The sequence below is a fragment of the Ixodes scapularis genome, unplaced genomic scaffold (assembly GCF_016920785.2).
Source record: "Ixodes scapularis isolate PalLabHiFi unplaced genomic scaffold, ASM1692078v2 PGA_scaffold2__306_contigs__length_199485367, whole genome shotgun sequence".
NCBI lineage: Eukaryota > Metazoa > Arthropoda > Arachnida > Ixodida > Ixodidae > Ixodes > Ixodes scapularis.
In genome coordinates this window covers 20,736,587-20,753,386 of record NW_024609857.1, presented here as the reverse complement: position 1 = coordinate 20,753,386, position 16,800 = coordinate 20,736,587, and the positions used below count along the sequence as shown (strand labels likewise).

General features: G+C 46.1%; 1 protein-coding gene across 1 annotated transcript in view; it reads left to right on the top strand.

The window, feature by feature from the left end:
• Positions 1–1,944: 1,944 nt before the first annotated feature.
• The window catches only part of LOC8024599 (inosine-5'-monophosphate dehydrogenase 1), a 28,284-nt gene continuing 13,428 nt past the window's right edge, over positions 1,945–16,800 (top strand). Inside the window, exons 1-7 of the mRNA XM_029980674.4 lie at positions 1,945–2,101; positions 4,228–4,480; positions 11,612–11,789; positions 13,268–13,316; positions 13,484–13,585; positions 13,685–13,759; positions 15,011–15,217. Of these exons, the coding sequence (XP_029836534.1) occupies positions 11,707–11,789; positions 13,268–13,316; positions 13,484–13,585; positions 13,685–13,759; positions 15,011–15,217 (516 nt within the window). The 5' untranslated portion in view covers positions 1,945–2,101; positions 4,228–4,480; positions 11,612–11,706. The remainder of the gene's footprint in view (positions 2,102–4,227; positions 4,481–11,611; positions 11,790–13,267; positions 13,317–13,483; positions 13,586–13,684; positions 13,760–15,010; positions 15,218–16,800) is intronic.

Here is a 16,800-nt window from a genome sequence, read left to right as displayed (position 1 = left end):
CTCGTCAAACACAAAGTTGGGGCCGAAAGTTGACAGAGTGGATTCCGTATGGTCGTTTAAAGAGATGGTGAACCGAAATTTGGATTTCAGAAAAACGATGCTGGAGATGTAGGCGGGATGCTACAATCCCTACAACACTACTAGTAAGGCGATATCTCAAATGGACGGCCGTATTTTTGAAAAAAGAAGTCGAGATTGAACCAGGCCGACGAGGCGCGTGACCGTCAAGATACCTAGTTTCCTCCTCTCTTTGGTTTACCCCCTCAAGGCCTCGAGGCGCGAGGCGGAGAAGACGCGAGGCCCTTCCCTCTCCTTCTTGGAGAAACATGACGTCAACATTCCTGGCAGATGCGCCTCTTTTTTTTTTTTTTTTTTTTTTTTTTTTTTTAAATACGGTCATCCGTTTAAATATCGCTGTATGAGTGATGTTTTGGAGTTTGTAGCATCCCGTTGCACGCTTTTGCCGCGTGTTTTGGGGAATCCAAATTTCGGTTCAGCATCCCTTTAAGCGACGCGTGTTCTTTCCTTTTCGTCACTCACCCGTGAACAAGGGACCGAACTGGTCCCGAAACGTCGGGTAAATGTTTATTAAATTTTTGGTTAGAGTCCCTATTTTTCGCTTCAAGTTGACGGAGTGCACTGATTGGACAATCACGACGATGACTTCGCGCTTTTTTCGCCGAGGTCTATTCGGTGCGCTTCGCGGACTTTCGGTTCCAACTTTGCGTTTGACGAGTTTAGGGACGCACGCAGCCTGGGGGGTTTTCCCCTTTGTGAACTGGTACGGGTGGCTACCACCATCTATCGGACGGTGGGACGGTGGAGACAGCCGTTTCTGGCGTCTTGGGTTGGCGAGTCCGGCAAATTCCGGCATCTCGGCGTACAGCAACACCGAGCAACACCTCGTACAGTCGGCGGCAACCCTCTCCCTCGGCACAGCGTCGAGAGGAGGTGTTGGTCAAGAGAGCGAGATGCGCATGCGTTCTCGCGGACGCTGGATTTGACGCTGTAGGCGCACTGTCTAATGCAAATGAGCACCGAAAGGGGAGTTGACTATTCCACCTTTCCCTCGGAGAATGTGCTTGACACACAAACATGAAATGGGAACTGCCGATTGACATCATTTAGATAGCACGGAGATTATGTTTTGTGCGAAAACACCGAACACGAGCTGGGTCTGCTTGTATCCAACCAATGTTAGATACAAAGTGTCGAACTTGAATAGAATTTTTGCTAAATTACCCAGGCTCAGGCAGTGCGGGCGAGTGTTGTTACATGCGCTGCACGTACTGCCTTCTGAAGCAGTAGCTGTTCTAAAGTAAAAATACAAAATAGATGGCACTCAGCACGCGCGTTCATCAACATTAAAGCCTGGTTCAGACAGTTGCGGTTGACTGCGTTTGACTGCGTTGCGGCAGCGAGAAACCAGGACATTCCTGCTGCTTATATCGCGTGCCAAGATGATTCCTTGGATTGGATTCCACGCTTCATACGAAGCACAGATGTGCCGGTGACTCGCTTTCGGTTCTCGCCGCAACGCAGTCAAACGCGTGTCCCAGCATTTCTTTATTATTTTTTTTTTATGCTTTGGCAATCTAGCAAGAGGTCTGTCGGTGTCTCGCGAAAGATTCTGAAAACGTCACCTCATTGGAGGACACTCATTCGTTTAATGGTAAAAACTATTACGACATTTATCACAGTGGAGTGCCGCCTAGCAGACGATGTACCTTCAGCCTTTTTCCGACTTGTCTTACAATTTTATTTATTTAGTTTCAAATTTTTGTCTGGTGCCTTCGAAGACCAAACACATGCAAGTAAATGTTTGACTTATACCGAACGTAGACATTCACATTCTTGTTTGCGAAAGGGTGTGTTTGTGTGCGCGCTGATCCTTTTTTATCAGCCCGAGTCAGGGGCTGACGCTTCGCCAGAGCCTGCCAGAACGCAGACGGCTAGCTGTCTCCGCAGAGGCTCGGTGTTGGTCGTTTCTAAAATCTCGGCTCTCCGTCCAGACAGCGTCGAGTTATCGCTCCCACGAGCGGCCGAGATAAGGGGGCTGGACGGGACGCTCGATAAGACGTTACCCAAGAACGTGGTCAAGGTGACCTTTTTTCCGCTTTTCTTTCTCGTTAGTTTTACAAGTTTGCGATTTCAACCCACATTACCTGGATTACGCAACTTCCGTTTCACTTCAGGTCCGACCGGAGGCGATTCTACGATCCGAAGGTAGCCGTTCTAAGCTAACGTTACTAGATAAGAGCTTCGTACGAGTAGCGACATTCTTTAAAGCGCCGAATGCGTGACGGTGCAGGTTTTAGGAAGCGAATGGCGGAACACATCAGAGGTTTGAACTGAACGTCGCTTATTTGTTCCATCAGAATGTGTTTTGTCATTTCTCTTGGTTGTCGTTACTTGTAGAAGAAGTATCAAGCGACTTTAGTTCAAGCTACGCCAAAAAGTGCATCGTCACGGCGCTTGTCGTCTTTGTGCGTTTACTCTCGCCGGCTAAACCAAGCGTATGCACAGTGTATGTGCCGCTATCCTGCGTTTTTCTTTTTCTTTTCTTTTTTTGTGCGTGATTGGTTTTGGTTGGTGACATCAAACGGACAAAGACGATCAGCGCCGTGAATGCACTTTTGGCGCTGACTTCATCAAAGCACGCGTGCACTAGCATTTCTAGCATTTTCGACGTAATATATCGAAATGAGATCACGGCGCAGACGCTGATTGGACGCGAGTTCTGCGTCAGCATTCGGCTGGGCCTCGTGTCCAATGAACGCGTCGAAGGACGCTCGGCGTCGGGCTCGGGCGAGTTTGATGACGTCACGTGGAGAGAGGGGAGGCTGTTCACGTGGCTTTGGGCATTCTGGTGGTGTTGCTTTTACCCTTGAGCACCGCCTAACGTCATACCGATTGACAATCTCGACACGCATTGGTTGTACAATGGACTTCGTCAACGGAGGTAATTAAAGAGTTTTCGTAGATCGTTTCCCCTACTTCGCTATACGCTCTCCGCAACAAAAGGGAGTTTTTGTAGACCGCGTTGCCCCCTCCGCTAAGCATTCCGCAACGAAGAAGTTGCTACTGCGCCTGCGCGCCGATAGCCTTGACTGTAGAGTTCCCGGTATCGTAGCGGGTTGCGCAGGGCCTTGCGGGACGGTGGAAACGATCTACGAAAGCTCCCTATTAGCAACATACAACTCCAGAGGATGCTGGTCCACGACTCTGAAAGGCTCTTCTTCGTTCTTATTGCAGCCGAGAAAAAAAAAAGAAAATTCAAGTTTCCGCCATCATACGCCGTAGTATAGGGTCAATCCATCAAAATCAATCTCGGACAAAAGGAATGCGTGAGAATAAGTGAAATGTTGCACGAAAACTTAAATGCGCTGTTTTCAGGTGGAACGTTCCGTCCTAAACAGCACCCAAACCCGGCATGTCTGTCCCGACAGCAGGAGTCGATATCGGATTGATTCCTCAACGATCCGACACGCGATTCCCGTGCGTGACCAAAGCTTTTGCCAGAGTCCTAGGTCGTACGAGACCGTTTTGCTTCCATTATTTATTATTAGGAGGATAAATCGGTACCCAATGTTTTTCTTCTGGCTGCGCAGCCTATGTTGGGCCAATAAAGGAGCGGGGCTTTCATTTTTCTATAAACTTTTTGCGTGATCTAAAGAAACGACATTTTTACCTTGAAAAAAAACTTTCAAGCTCCTCGATCACTCCTCTTGATCTTATTTTATTACCTTATTCGCGTGTTTTCATTCTGCGGTCGTATACGCAACTGTCGACGCGCGCAGCTGACTTGTGAATGAGAAATCTTCCCACGTGATGTCACGATGCCGTTAGTCCTGAATAATTGAGACTTGTCTCAATCATTCTGATATGAACGCGCGGAGTGGGTCGCGCGTACAATGCACATTCATAACCGCGCACGCATAACGCATGACCGACACATTCTGATCGCTCCCGAATTTATCCGAATAATCAAAACAAACGTAAAATGCGCCTGTTTTTTTTTTTTTTTCATGTAATTAAGCATTTATATACTGCTTTAGCTGGAGCGCTTTCAGATCGCTCTTAATCGACCAACGGATGTTCTTATTATTTGTCTATAATAAACAGGCTCGTGAGCACGGTTATAAATTATCAGATCAACTTTAATTTTTGATACGTACGCTTCAGTTGACAACTCTTGCGCCAAGAAGGAGGGAAAATTATTTCCAGACAAACCCGTCGCCATTCCCGCGGCAGCATGGCGTTGAATTCCATCAGCACCGGCATCCTGCAGACGAGGCTTTCTATTGTCTGCTTCGCTATGCGGTGTCAACTGCCCCGACGACAAACAAAGCGGGGGGCCATTCGATACTGGTGCGAAACTCCCGCCAACGTCAGCACTTTGCAGCATCTACGCCCGCCACCGTGGCGTTCCCTTCGGCTGCAATCAGTGACTGCCCGCATCGTTTATCTGCGCACTCAGGTAATGTCTGAGCTTTATTTACATACATTTTTTTTTTCAAGTTTTATAGAGTTACGCGAGGAGCTGTATTTGTTACGTGGTGCTTTGGCATTGGTAGTACGTCCCCAAAAATGTCTTCGGCGCGTGCATATTCACTGGCGCCCATAGTTGTGCCTTGTGCGCTATGTGGTCAAGTGCGTGCTGGGAGCAGCGAGCGTTCACCATGACTCCTTTGGGACGGCTCTTGGCGAGCTTCAAAGTGTTTTCCGCTTTGGGCGGGTGGCGGATCTGTTAAGAGCCATCCGAAGTAAATCTAATACCGCTCGACTGTATACCTACGGGTGGGGTTGCGCAACGACCGGTGAGTGCGCATAGTCACATGACACGCCCACAGCTCTGCAATGGCTCGTGGCACTATTGCGTTAGAAAGCAGTTTGTCCAAGTGTTGGGGAACAGTATTCACAGGCACAAAGTAAGGCAAGAAAAGCGTCGGACATGAGTGCTAATATATCAAGTATAGGCCGCGCAAGGGCGATAACGCGTCGATAAGAAACCGTATCCACCGTTTACCAAGAATTCCGTTAAGCTTCTTATGGGTCAATGCTCGGCCGCATCTGCTGCTCGCACACGAGACAGTATAATACAGAAACCGAAGTGGGCTCTTCTCCCTTATCCTCCATACAGTATACGGATCGCGGAGTTTTATAACTCTCGGGGCCCTTGAGGTCTTTATAAGGTGAAAAAAACTTGATCATTGTAAAAGGGAAGTTATGGGGTCTGTTCGAGAAGTCAATCGCGCCTACGACCGAAATATAAGAAGGACATTTTAAAATCGCTGCTAAACAGACACACGAATTACTTTTTCATGCGCAGACAAATGTTACAATATGAACTTTCCTCAACTAAATTCGGTTGGCGCAATGTTGATGCCATGAGACTCTTTTTAAGTGAGTTGCGCGTTGGTACGTCGTCCCACCAACGCACTGTTTACAAACAAGCCCACGTCTGTCCGTATAGGATTCCGGAGTGGACAATGCGCGTGCGCAGAAACCAGATTCACCCTACCATCCGATAAACCAATCAACCAGCTCCAAAAGTGCACCGTCACGGCGCTCGTCGCCTTTGTGCGTCTGCCAACGGCTGTGCCCTTTATGACTGGGTGGTAGCTTGCGCCAGCACTGTGCACGATTTAACGCACAAAGTCGGTGAGCGCCGTGACGATGCACTTTTGGTGCTTCTTGATAGTTGGCTGCATCGGTCGGACTTGTGGAGTATACGGGAGTTTGAGCCCATCTCTTTTAACAGCCTAGAGCGTGAAAAAGAAAAAAATACTAACGCTTTATTGCCTTTGTTCGCGCACGCTACTTCGGAGTCTTCGGAGATCTTCGTTCGCCGAGATCGAAGGCCCAAGTTGACGGACGGAAAGAGGGGAACAGCACCTGATGGCTAGCGGGCACGGAATCGGAGCAAGGTCGACAGCTACACGACTACCTTTAATTGGATTACTCGAGAGAGTGAGGCCAAAAATGAACCCCCGAAGGTCGATGCCGTCCTTCGGTTCTGGTCCCGGTACACGTCCCTTATCGCCGCCGAGTTCGCCGCTCACGCCAGAGCCCGCCGTCAGAGCTGTGAAAAGGCGAGCAGAAGATAAGGGGAGACGCTCTTCAACTTTCCCGGGGGTCTTTTCCCGATTAGATAAGACACACCGTGTGACTCGTCCGTCAGCTCTAGGAATGCCTCGTCATTGCCTCCACCTTACAATCGAAAGAACGTAGCCGCGGAAACACCAAGAGGCTCGTTCGATTTACCCGCACCTCCTGCACCGGTGCAGAAAAGTACCTCAATACGCATACCGGAAGTGCACTGCCCTACACTTTTCTGCGCCAGTGCAGGAGGTGCAAAACATTTCACTGTCCATAATAAGTGGGGCAAAATCTTACCACGAGCCAACAGCCGCCGCGGCGTGCGCGAGTATACACGCAACGAAATTGACATCATTTTCTCCCATTCACGCTTGAGATGACAGTGAAATGTGTGGGATCCGGGGAAAAGGAGAATAAAGACAGGCTTTTCATCTCCACTGTGGAGTCTGGTGATAAAAGGTAGGGTGCCTAAATGTCCGTATGTTTGAGGGTGAAGACATCCATTGTTGCCCTGAATGTGCCAGCGCGTGACGCTCTCGCGCACTCGGTTTGTGACTTGGGCGCTAAAATGGGTAAATGCATTAAAAAACGATTGGGCGGGAAAATGGCTGAGATGTCACCACTCAGGCAAAAGCGCGCGTGTGTATGAAGGCACTCTAATAAAAGGTAGGCAATTAATTGACGTAACAAACACCGTAGCGTTCACTTGTGGAGATGAAAATCTTGCTTTATTCTCCTTTTTGTCCGGAGCCCGTATACATTTCACTGGGGGACTATGACGTCAATTTCCTTGCGTGTGCTCGCGCATACCTGCGGCTACTTGGATCGTGGAAAGATCGCGCGCCACTTATTACGGACACTAAAACGATTGGTTCAGTATCCCTTTAAGTGGCGTACACAAATTCTATAAGTGCATACTCCGTTTCATACTCAGTGTATACAACGCTATCAAAACTGCTGGCGCGAACATGGGGTTTGATCTCGCAGATCAATGCGAATGGGTGAAGATTGACAAGTGGCAGCCGTAGTAATATTGTATATATACCGGGTGTTTGGCCTGGGGGACATTATGTGGGTGGCGAATCTTTGCGATAAGTCGGATAATTAACTAAAACTTCCTTTTTTAATTGGTAAAAATTATGGTTTCAATTAGAAACATGCTGAGTATAATCGAAAACCACTATATATCAGTCAATAGACCTATTGCTATGTTACCCAAGCAACAAGGAGAATGCAGGGATTGGTGTTCCACGCGCCGCACGTGCTGGCCTCGCCAGTAGTAACTTTTCTAAATCAAAAACCTAAAACAAATTTTATTTTGCACGCGCGTTCGTCAACGCTTTATTTTGGTTATCTACTTCGAATCTTTTATACGAGGAAGGCGCGCGGGTGTGGCCCGTGGAACACCAATCCCTGCATTATTCTTGATGCTTGGGTAATATAGCAAATGGAACGACTTGAAGCTCGTGGGAAACTCGGGGTGCGCCAAAATTACCTCTCGTGCGTATAGGGGGTATTCACTGGCGGCCATATCCGTGTGCGCTGCTGCTCAGCGCGTGCTGACGGCGAGCATCCGCTTTCCTTTTGGAGCGTGCATTTAGCACCATCAAGGTTGCCGGTCTTAGCAGGCTATTAATGTGAGCTCGTTCTGAGCATGCGCTCTAAACAGCACCCACAAATATGGCGTCCAGTGAATACTCCCTATAGGGAGTATCCACTGGCGGCCATAGCTGTGTGCGCTGCTGCTCAGCGCGTGCTGACGGCGAGCATCCGCAGTCCTTTTGGAGCGTGCATTTAGCGCCATCAAAGTTGCCGGTCTTAGCAGGCTATTAATGTGAGCTCGTTCTGAGCATGCGCTCTAAACAGCACCCACAAATATGGCGTCCAGTGAATACTCCCTATAGGGAGTATCCACTGGCGGCCATATCCGTGTGCGCTGCTGCTCAGCGCGTGCTGACGGCGAGCATCCGCAGTCCTTTTGGAGCGTGCATTTAGCGCCATCAAAGTTGCCGGTCTTAGCAGGCTATTAATGTGAGCTCGTTCTGAGCATGCGCTCTAAACAGCACCCACAAATATGGCGTCCAGTGAATACTCCCTATAGGGAGTATCCACTGGCGGCCATAGCTGTGTGCGCGACTGCTGAGCTCGTGCTGATGGTGAGCTTCCACAGTTCTTTCGCCACGGGCATTCCGCACCATCGAGACTGCCGGTCTTAGCAGGCTATTAATGTGAGCTTGTTTCGAGCATACGCTCTAAACATCGCCCTCAAATATGGCGTCCAGTGAACACCCCTTACAGGAAGTATTCACTGGACGCTATATTTGTGGGTGCTGTTTAAAGCGCATGCTCAGAAGGAGCTCACATCAATAGGCTGCTAAGACCGGCACTCTCAATGGTGCGGAACGAACGTTGCAAAAAAACTGTGGAAGCTTGCCATCAGCATGCGCTCAGAATTCGCGCACACAGATATGGCCGCCAGTGAATACTCCATAGATAGAGCCACTAAATAAGCTGCGCTTAGAGTATCGGCACTCCGTTCCCCGACATTGTTGTGGGCGCCGCCATTTTGGCTCGTATGCAAAACAGACGCCACTGCCGATCGTCATGATTCAAAAGTGCAACATCCTCAGCATTAGATTCTGTGTTAGGAAGGTCATGTAATATTGCTTTGCTCTGTCGCGAACGGTTTAAACATTTGTGGAGGTCGGAAAAACATTTCCTGTGATTTCAGATAAAGCTTCAGATAACTGGCAACCATGATTTTAAGACACAATATGGCCAAGTGTCGTTACTCTGCAGCGTAGCTTATTTAGTGGCACTATCCCTAGAGTAGTGGCGGAACGGGACGATAATCTAATGATTCGCGTTTGTCTACGTCTTGCTTTGCGCCTGCTGCACGAGTGGTCACTCTGATGCGCCCCGCGAGTTTCCCACGAGCACCGTGCGAGCTTCACGTCGTTCTACAATTGACTGATATAGTGGTCTCATTTGAGGGTGATGCTCAGAGCGCACGCTCAGAACGAGCTCAGATTAATAGACCGGCAATATTGATGGTGCGGAACGAACGTTGCCAAAAAAACTGCGGAAGCTTGCCGTCAGCACGCGCTCAGCTGCCGCACACAGCTATGGCCGCCAGGCCGCAGAACGAGCACTCGCGCTAGAAATGTACGTCTCAAAGCCAGGACTGCGGGCTAGCTCGCGCTCGTAGATAGCGGGGAGATGTTTTGGTGGTGCCCTCGTATGATTACCTCTCGTGACGTCATTACCTTACGAACAACAAGTTCGATGGTGTTTGTCATGAGCATGGTGGAAGCTTGAAATCATAGCGCTCTCAAAGCAACACTGGCAACACCGTCAAATTTAGGTTCTTACATTCCTCTTATTTCTCTCGATGAAAAATCCTTTGCTGACGTCATAGTCAGCATTCGCCCAATCATGGAAGGCTGACCACAGCGACGCTTTCGATTGCGCACGTCGCCGGAGCGAAGGGATCAAAATTCACAATACTCGATTACACTATGAAAAAGAAAAGATTTTAAATTCTAATTACAATAGGGCAATCAAAGCACACATCATAACCTAAATCTATCTATCTTCTTTTTTTTTTTAAAGTCTATTTTTTTGCTTAGTTTTGCTCAGATAGTCGATGTGCAGGCGTAGTGTTTGTGCTGCAAGCCTCGCTCTATCCGCTAGCGGAGTCAAAACTAAAAAAAAAATTATAATTACATGATGCAAAAAAAAAAAATTAAATTGCGATTACAATGTCAAAGGTTAACGAATACAGGCTACCTTTAGTCAAGACTAACGGTCCACAATTACACATATAAGTAAAAAAAGTAATTAGATACCACTGCAAATGGCAACCCCTGCCTCGTTATTCACAAGCTCCGGATATTCAATTACCGAGCAAAGTGGGCATTTTCAAGAACTTTGTGCATGCTTTTACGGATTTCGTTTCTACTCTTATCTAGTCCTGGCTGCGTTTATTGTCTGGTTCGAGTCATTATCAGCACTTACAGAGCCCCCTTTTAGTAATAAATTAAGCAACGCGGCAGGCGGGCGAGCAGACGACGTGGCAGCACACGGCTTATCTGCTCTCGAGTTCGGGTAGCCTGAAAACGAAGGTCGACGAACAGAATATTGGCTAGACAAGCAGTCTCCAAGCATCGGGAACAAAGATGGTCCGACGAGTGAACGATAAGGACCGAAGCCGACGCTCCCGAGTTCATCGAGGCCGTGAATGTCGTGCGGTCGGGGGCAAGAGGCTGTTTGCGTGCCGTGTTTCGTTTTAGGCAAACAAGTGTTTGTTTGTTTGTTTTACGTCCCCCATTCCTTAGTCAGCCGAGTACGGGATACCGAAGCGGTGTTCTCCACAAAATGCGTCTACAGCGTCTACAGAGATAACAAGCACGTGATATATATATTTTTTTTAATGCCAATTAACAAAAGTGCAAATCACACCATCGTTGCAGTTTTGACGGGATTCCTGCAGTTTCGGGTATCGTATTTTTCGGTGTTAATGTTTTTTTTTATTTTTTTATTTTTGTTATGCGTTTTTTACAAATGTGCAACTTATTTGCGTTTCTGTCTTGATCGAAACTAGGGACGGGGGTTATATTTTTCGTTCGTCTCGTTGGCAAGAATATTGAAATTGGCTGCTGTTGCATATATCGTGATCACAATACAGACACGCGGGCTCATCAACGCCATTACCACGGTGCGATATTGCTTGCGATTACCCAGTGGCGACGCCGCACATGCGGCAAGAAGAGCGTGTTGGAAGTTGCAATCTCCGATGTCGCAATTAAAATCGATCCATGTGGATCGTGCCGGGGTGCGACTTATAGAACGGGAAATACGGCATTTGGTTGCCGCATCTCATGTGCACCCCAAAACGAAACCAGGGGGCCGCAAAGAACCGAATATTTCGATCGATATCTTGAAAATCCGATCTAGGAGTGTGTCGTAAACCCTATTTTTTTTTTTTTTTTTAGGTTTATTTGTTTAATCTTTTTAGACGGTCTTTCTCTCCCTCTCTTTCTCAAACTAACGATAGTAGCAATCGCCATTCCACTCATGCGCGCCTACAAAAAAAAAAAAAAAAAGCAAAATTTTCAGAAAAAAAAAAAAACACGAAACTTGTTTGCTGCCCATTTGTGCTATTCGCAATAAGTGGGAAAGTGTCTACATTATGCGAAAAAATCTCGACCAAGACAGCGCTTATCGCCTTCCCATTCCACCTCCTCTTCTGCATTTTTTGTTATTTTCCAGGGCGTTTTACCAATGTGTTACGCTTGCTGCTTACAAGAAAAACTGTTGCGCAATTTCAATGGTTGAATTCAACGACTTACTAAATATTCACTCATTAGACGCATCCGTCAATACCGTTGACGCATCCAAGTAGACAAAACATGGCGGCTCCTAAAAGGTTGTCGCTGCTCTCCAGCGCCCTCACTGGGCTCTCCGGCGCCCTCTTCCCCGCGAGGGGGATCTCGACGTGTAAATGCAGGTCCATGTGCGTTTCGTTGAGTCCCCGTCGAGCGCTTTGGCGATAATTCCATTCGGCCTCGAACTGTGCAGCCGGTGACATCGTCGCTTCTGACCATGTCCGACAAGAAAACGACGTTCTCCGAGGACGGCCTCACGGCCCAACACCTCATCGGCTCGGGCGATGGGCTCACCTACAAGTACGTAGGCTACCTTCCGCATAGACCCGCCGTCGTCAACAAGCGGTGTTACTTCGCTGGCCTTGCTGGGGGGAAACAAAAACAAATTATTTTTTCGGGCTTTTCTAGTTCCTCCTCTTTTTATTTGTTTATCTGTTTTTGTTTTTCCTCGGGCGAGTTACCTGTCTGAGAACTGCGTAGCGTGTGGCGTGAGCACATCGTTTGAGCGTTGGCCAGGTTTTGGTTTTATATTTTCTGCGATTAAATTTTTCTACCTGTGCCAGCGGTTGCGGGCTTTAGTTGTCAGTTTGTAATATTTTCTGATGCGTGTTAATCAGAATTTTATTTTTTCGCTCTGGGCACTCCTTTTGAATAGCCAATGTGTTGTGTTAAATAAGCTCTTTTTCTTTTTCTTCTCTCTCCCAAAAACAGGGTCTTTGAACTGATGATCTCAATAAAAAAAAAAAAATGAGGAGGAGGGCAACTGATTAGTGACCGGTTTATTCGTTGCTTCGTTTCCTGTTTTCTTCAAAATATGGGCGTCGTTATGCGAGGCTGGTGATCGTATCGACAGGGCTGGACCTCTGTGTGCTTGACAGCGCTATTAGAAAGATCTAAACCTATAAAAATTAAAATTACTTTTTTTTTTTTAATGGAATGGAAGATATATTTTGCAACCGAGAAAAGACTGGTCACGTTGTGTCGAAATAGTGGAATAAAAGCCAGCGAAAAAAAAGTGCTACATCATGTCGAAACCTTTTCTCTTTGTTCTAAATTTGTGTTCCTCTTGTTCCGCGGAACAACTCGCTTTGCATGCCCCACCAATGAATGAGACGAGCTGCGTTTCCTGCCTCGCAACTCTGTAACCTCTGTCTGTAACCGAGAATAATCCAGTTATGCTCGGTATGTCTTCTCTTCCGCCTTGACAATTTGTCAACACATTGGCTTTTTTTTTTATTTTAATTTTTTTTCGCAAGTTGCGTGTCTGTGCAAAGAGCTGCCGAAAGGTTATGGCTGAAAATAGCGGGTCTTGGAACCAAGTTTTGGCATACTTGCGCCTGCGTTCTCAGCTGCAGGCGCAAGTATGCCAAAACGTTTTTTTTTATAAGCGCTATATTTGTTTTTATCTTAAAAACTGTAGTAAAAAAAAAAAAACAAAAAAAAAAACGGGTCCTTGTTTTTTTTTTTGTTTTTTTTTCTTAGGAATCACTCATTGCCTCATTTCCCTACATGCCAAAAGCCAAGCTTCTTCCACCGACAACCAAATCTTCTGAGAGCTACCGGAACTGCTGGAACTACTTCATGTGGCTTATGAACAGTGCGCAAAACTTGAGCTTTTTTCTTGGGGTGAAAACGACTCACGAGTTAGTACATTTATGAATTAAATTCAAAAATTTCAAACATGGTTTCCAGATATATGTAACAATACCCCGTCTGGCATCACAATAAATTGATAGTGTGTGTCAGTGTACTCACTAACAGATACATTTATCTTCCAGCGACTTCCTAATCCTTCCTGGGTTCATCGATTTCAACGCCGACGATGTTGTAAGTTCGGTTTTTGTTTTATCTTTATTTTTGAAACTTTGCAGTTTTCAGCTTGTCAGCATGTTATTCTTACGTTTCACTCTATTAGTTTTTTGGCTCTTGTGTCTTTGAACATTACTTTTACACTTATCTCTGTTAATTGGACAATTTTTCCATCCTCTTCGAAGGACCTTACATCAAAGCTTACCAAGAACATCACTCTCCAAGCACCACTGGTTTCGTCGCCAATGGATACCGTCACGGAGTCTGAGATGGCGATTGCAATGGCTGTAAGTTTCTCGAAGAGAGCAGCTGCACAAGCTGTATCAAGACTTTGAAGCTGCATCAAACACTCTTTCCTAAACCTGCTCATTTGGTTTTTGCACTAGCTCTGTGGGGGCATTGGAATCATCCACCACAACTGCACCCCCGAACACCAAGCCAACGAGGTCCACAAAGTTAAGGTAGATACAATTTTTTCGTCATGTTTCATAGTTTAAAAACTTTCTTTGCAAATACCATGTTTAAAAAAGGAAAGATTTTTTTTTTTTTTTTTGGAGGGGGTGGGGGGAGAGGAGGGGGCAGCCATTAATCAAATGGGCAAAGTGTCGGAGCTTCTGTTAATTTTTTACAAATTGCTTAGTTGCTTGTTGAGAACAATGAAGATATGTGTAGAATGCCATTCTCGAGGTTGATTTGGCTGAGGCGGAATAATAGCATGTAGGGCTATGTTTTCTTCTTTTATGCCTCTAGGGCTCTACACTCGTGAAACAAAGTTGGAGTCGAAAGCTCGCGCTGTCGGCGATAAAAGCGCAAAGTCGTCGTTGTGATAAGCCAATCGGTGCGCTCCGTCAACTTGAGCCCAAACTTTGTATTTGACGAGTTTAGAGGCCCTAATCTGCATGCTGTCTTCATCCATCGGAGTTGAATAAAAAAACGAGCAAAAATATGGTGTGGCAGTTTGACTAATTTCGGAATGCTCTTTCTAACATTCCTTGGCATTAACAGTTTAATCCTTTATGTCCTGTTGCTTAAACATACAAAACAGCTACAATTACTGTTTCGGTGGCCTTTGCTCTTTTGTGTATGTGTGTTTTTTTTAAGTAATTATGTGTACCTGCTGCAAACTGTGTGGGTGGGGGTGGAGGCCTTAGTCCAGCAAAAATGTCTTTTGTCTTTGCCTCCCTACTGAGCTTGGCCTGCAAGAATTAAAAAAAAAAACTTTGAACTTCAAAAGTCTGTGTTTCCTTTATGCTTTCCTTCCCGAGGAATCTTTTTCTTTGGAAGTCTTGAAAATATATGAACTGAATGCGAAAACTAGGAAATAAATGAGTATTGTTCAAGTGCAATGGAAGCTCTCGAGTAGTTGGAACATTCTTGGGGGAAGAAACCTGCTCGAAAAAGCTCTTAGGATTTTCCCAGACATGAGCTCGGAAAATGCAAAATCCCCATAATAAAATCGGTCAGGATGAGTGGGTTGCTTATACGATACACACGTGTAGAAAGAAAACATAAACTGGCGGATAGACACGACTCCTGTTTGTCCGTTGATGCTCTCTCCCCAAATGTTTGTACCCAAATGTAATCCGCATGACTCTTCATCTATCCAGTGACCACCCATTCGCATTTGAGAAACTCTGAATTACGGCGGCTGTGAAATCGTAGAATGAGTGTGTCACCGCTTGGTGTGCGTCCTTCTCCCTTGACACCTGCAGAAGTACAAGCACGGGTTCATCCACGACCCCGTAGTGCTCAGCCCCAACAACTGTGTGGCCGACGTGTTTGAGGTGAAGAGGAAGCACGGCTTTGCCGGTGTGCCCATCACCGAGAATGGGAAGCTGGGCGGAAAGCTGGTGGGCATGGTGACCTCAAGGGACATCGACTTTATCCCCATCGAAGACCACAACAGACTACTCTCAGAGGTACGTGTCTCCTGCGATTGGCTCGATTCAGTTGATCGCTGTACATACTTTCAAAGATTGTTTTTGTAATCTTCCAAAAAGTGGTCTGCCCCCGTTTTTTTTTTTTTTTTTGTCCGAATTCCTGTTTCTTAGAATGACGTCGAGAGGTAGTCCGCTCCAAGAATTTAGTGCGATCAAGCATGACCATAATACATACCAGGGATGGGCAAAATACATGCAAATACGTATCGAAATGCAAATTCAAAATACTTCGTCAAAAATTTATTTAGTTACAAATCTAATTACATTTCCAAAAAGCATTTAAGTACAAGATACAAATACAACCAAATGTATTTGGTCTCCTCCAAATACTTTTCCAAATACATTCCTCAAAATTTTCGTCAGCGACTTCTGGGCACCTGCAATGGGTTTCTGGGTATCTCATTTTACATTTTGCATCGCACACTCGGGAGTTGGTGTGCGAGGCTCTAGTAACGTAATAGAAATATAATCGTAAAAAATGTAATCAGCTTGGACGTAATAGGTGAAAAAAGTGCAGAGCTTCAAGCAGCTTTTTTTGTCATTAGATTTTGGTATAGACCAACAAATAACCGAGACGACCAAGACGCGCAGCACTAGCTAGAGAATTTTTTATTGTTGCAACTCTCACCAGTTACGAAAATCTGGACAACCCGCACATTTAGAATGTCGCAGGCAAAAATATGGATGGAAATCAGACTGGAAAGCATCACAAGTTGTTACAGGCACTTATTTAGCCAGTCTGCCTGTGAACGTCGATTTCGTCACCATTCTTGCCCTGGACTAGCATCGTAATCACAAAGTCACTAAACGCTTGTGCTTGATTGAGAGACACTGCATTCGATGCAGAACGTAGTTTTCTTCCTGCTCTGGACAGTGACAATAAATTTGAGGGATGTATTTTTGCCCACAAAATTGTATTTAATTACGATTGTATTTGAAATACCCACGTTTTAGTATTTAAATATGCACGTCAAATATATTACCCAATTTGTAATTAAATACAAATGCAAAATACACAAAAGTATTTTAAATACGGTATTTCAAATACTTGTATTTGCAATACTGCCCATCCCTGATACATGCCATAAAAAAAATAAACACCATATCCTTCCTGTACATTTATTGTAACATCATTAAACAAATGCCGACAACCTGCATGGCATTATCATGCTGCCTGTGCAGCATGATAATGCCATGCATGCATGCATTAAAAATTGTGAAAGTTGGCACAGGTGGCCTGGCAGCAGATGCTCTGCAACGAAGTAATGGACCTTTTGTAGAAACATCGGTTTGAGAGTAAATGATTCCAGTACCCTCTCTCTCTTCCTTCTGGCCGAGCAGAGCAGGAAGATGGTTTCGTTGTGTCGACTTTGGGGCGGAAGATGACTCACGATGGGGGCAAAGGCGAGTTTGGGGGAGCCGTATCTAGGTCACAGCGGCTCAATGGGTGAAAAGGATGTAGCCAACGTTTTGGGTGTGGAACGGGTGGGAGAGGCCTTGCGCGCGCATTGTTTTCTTGCCACTTAGCCTCGAACCCAGTCGCGTGTCTAGGTGGCAGCACA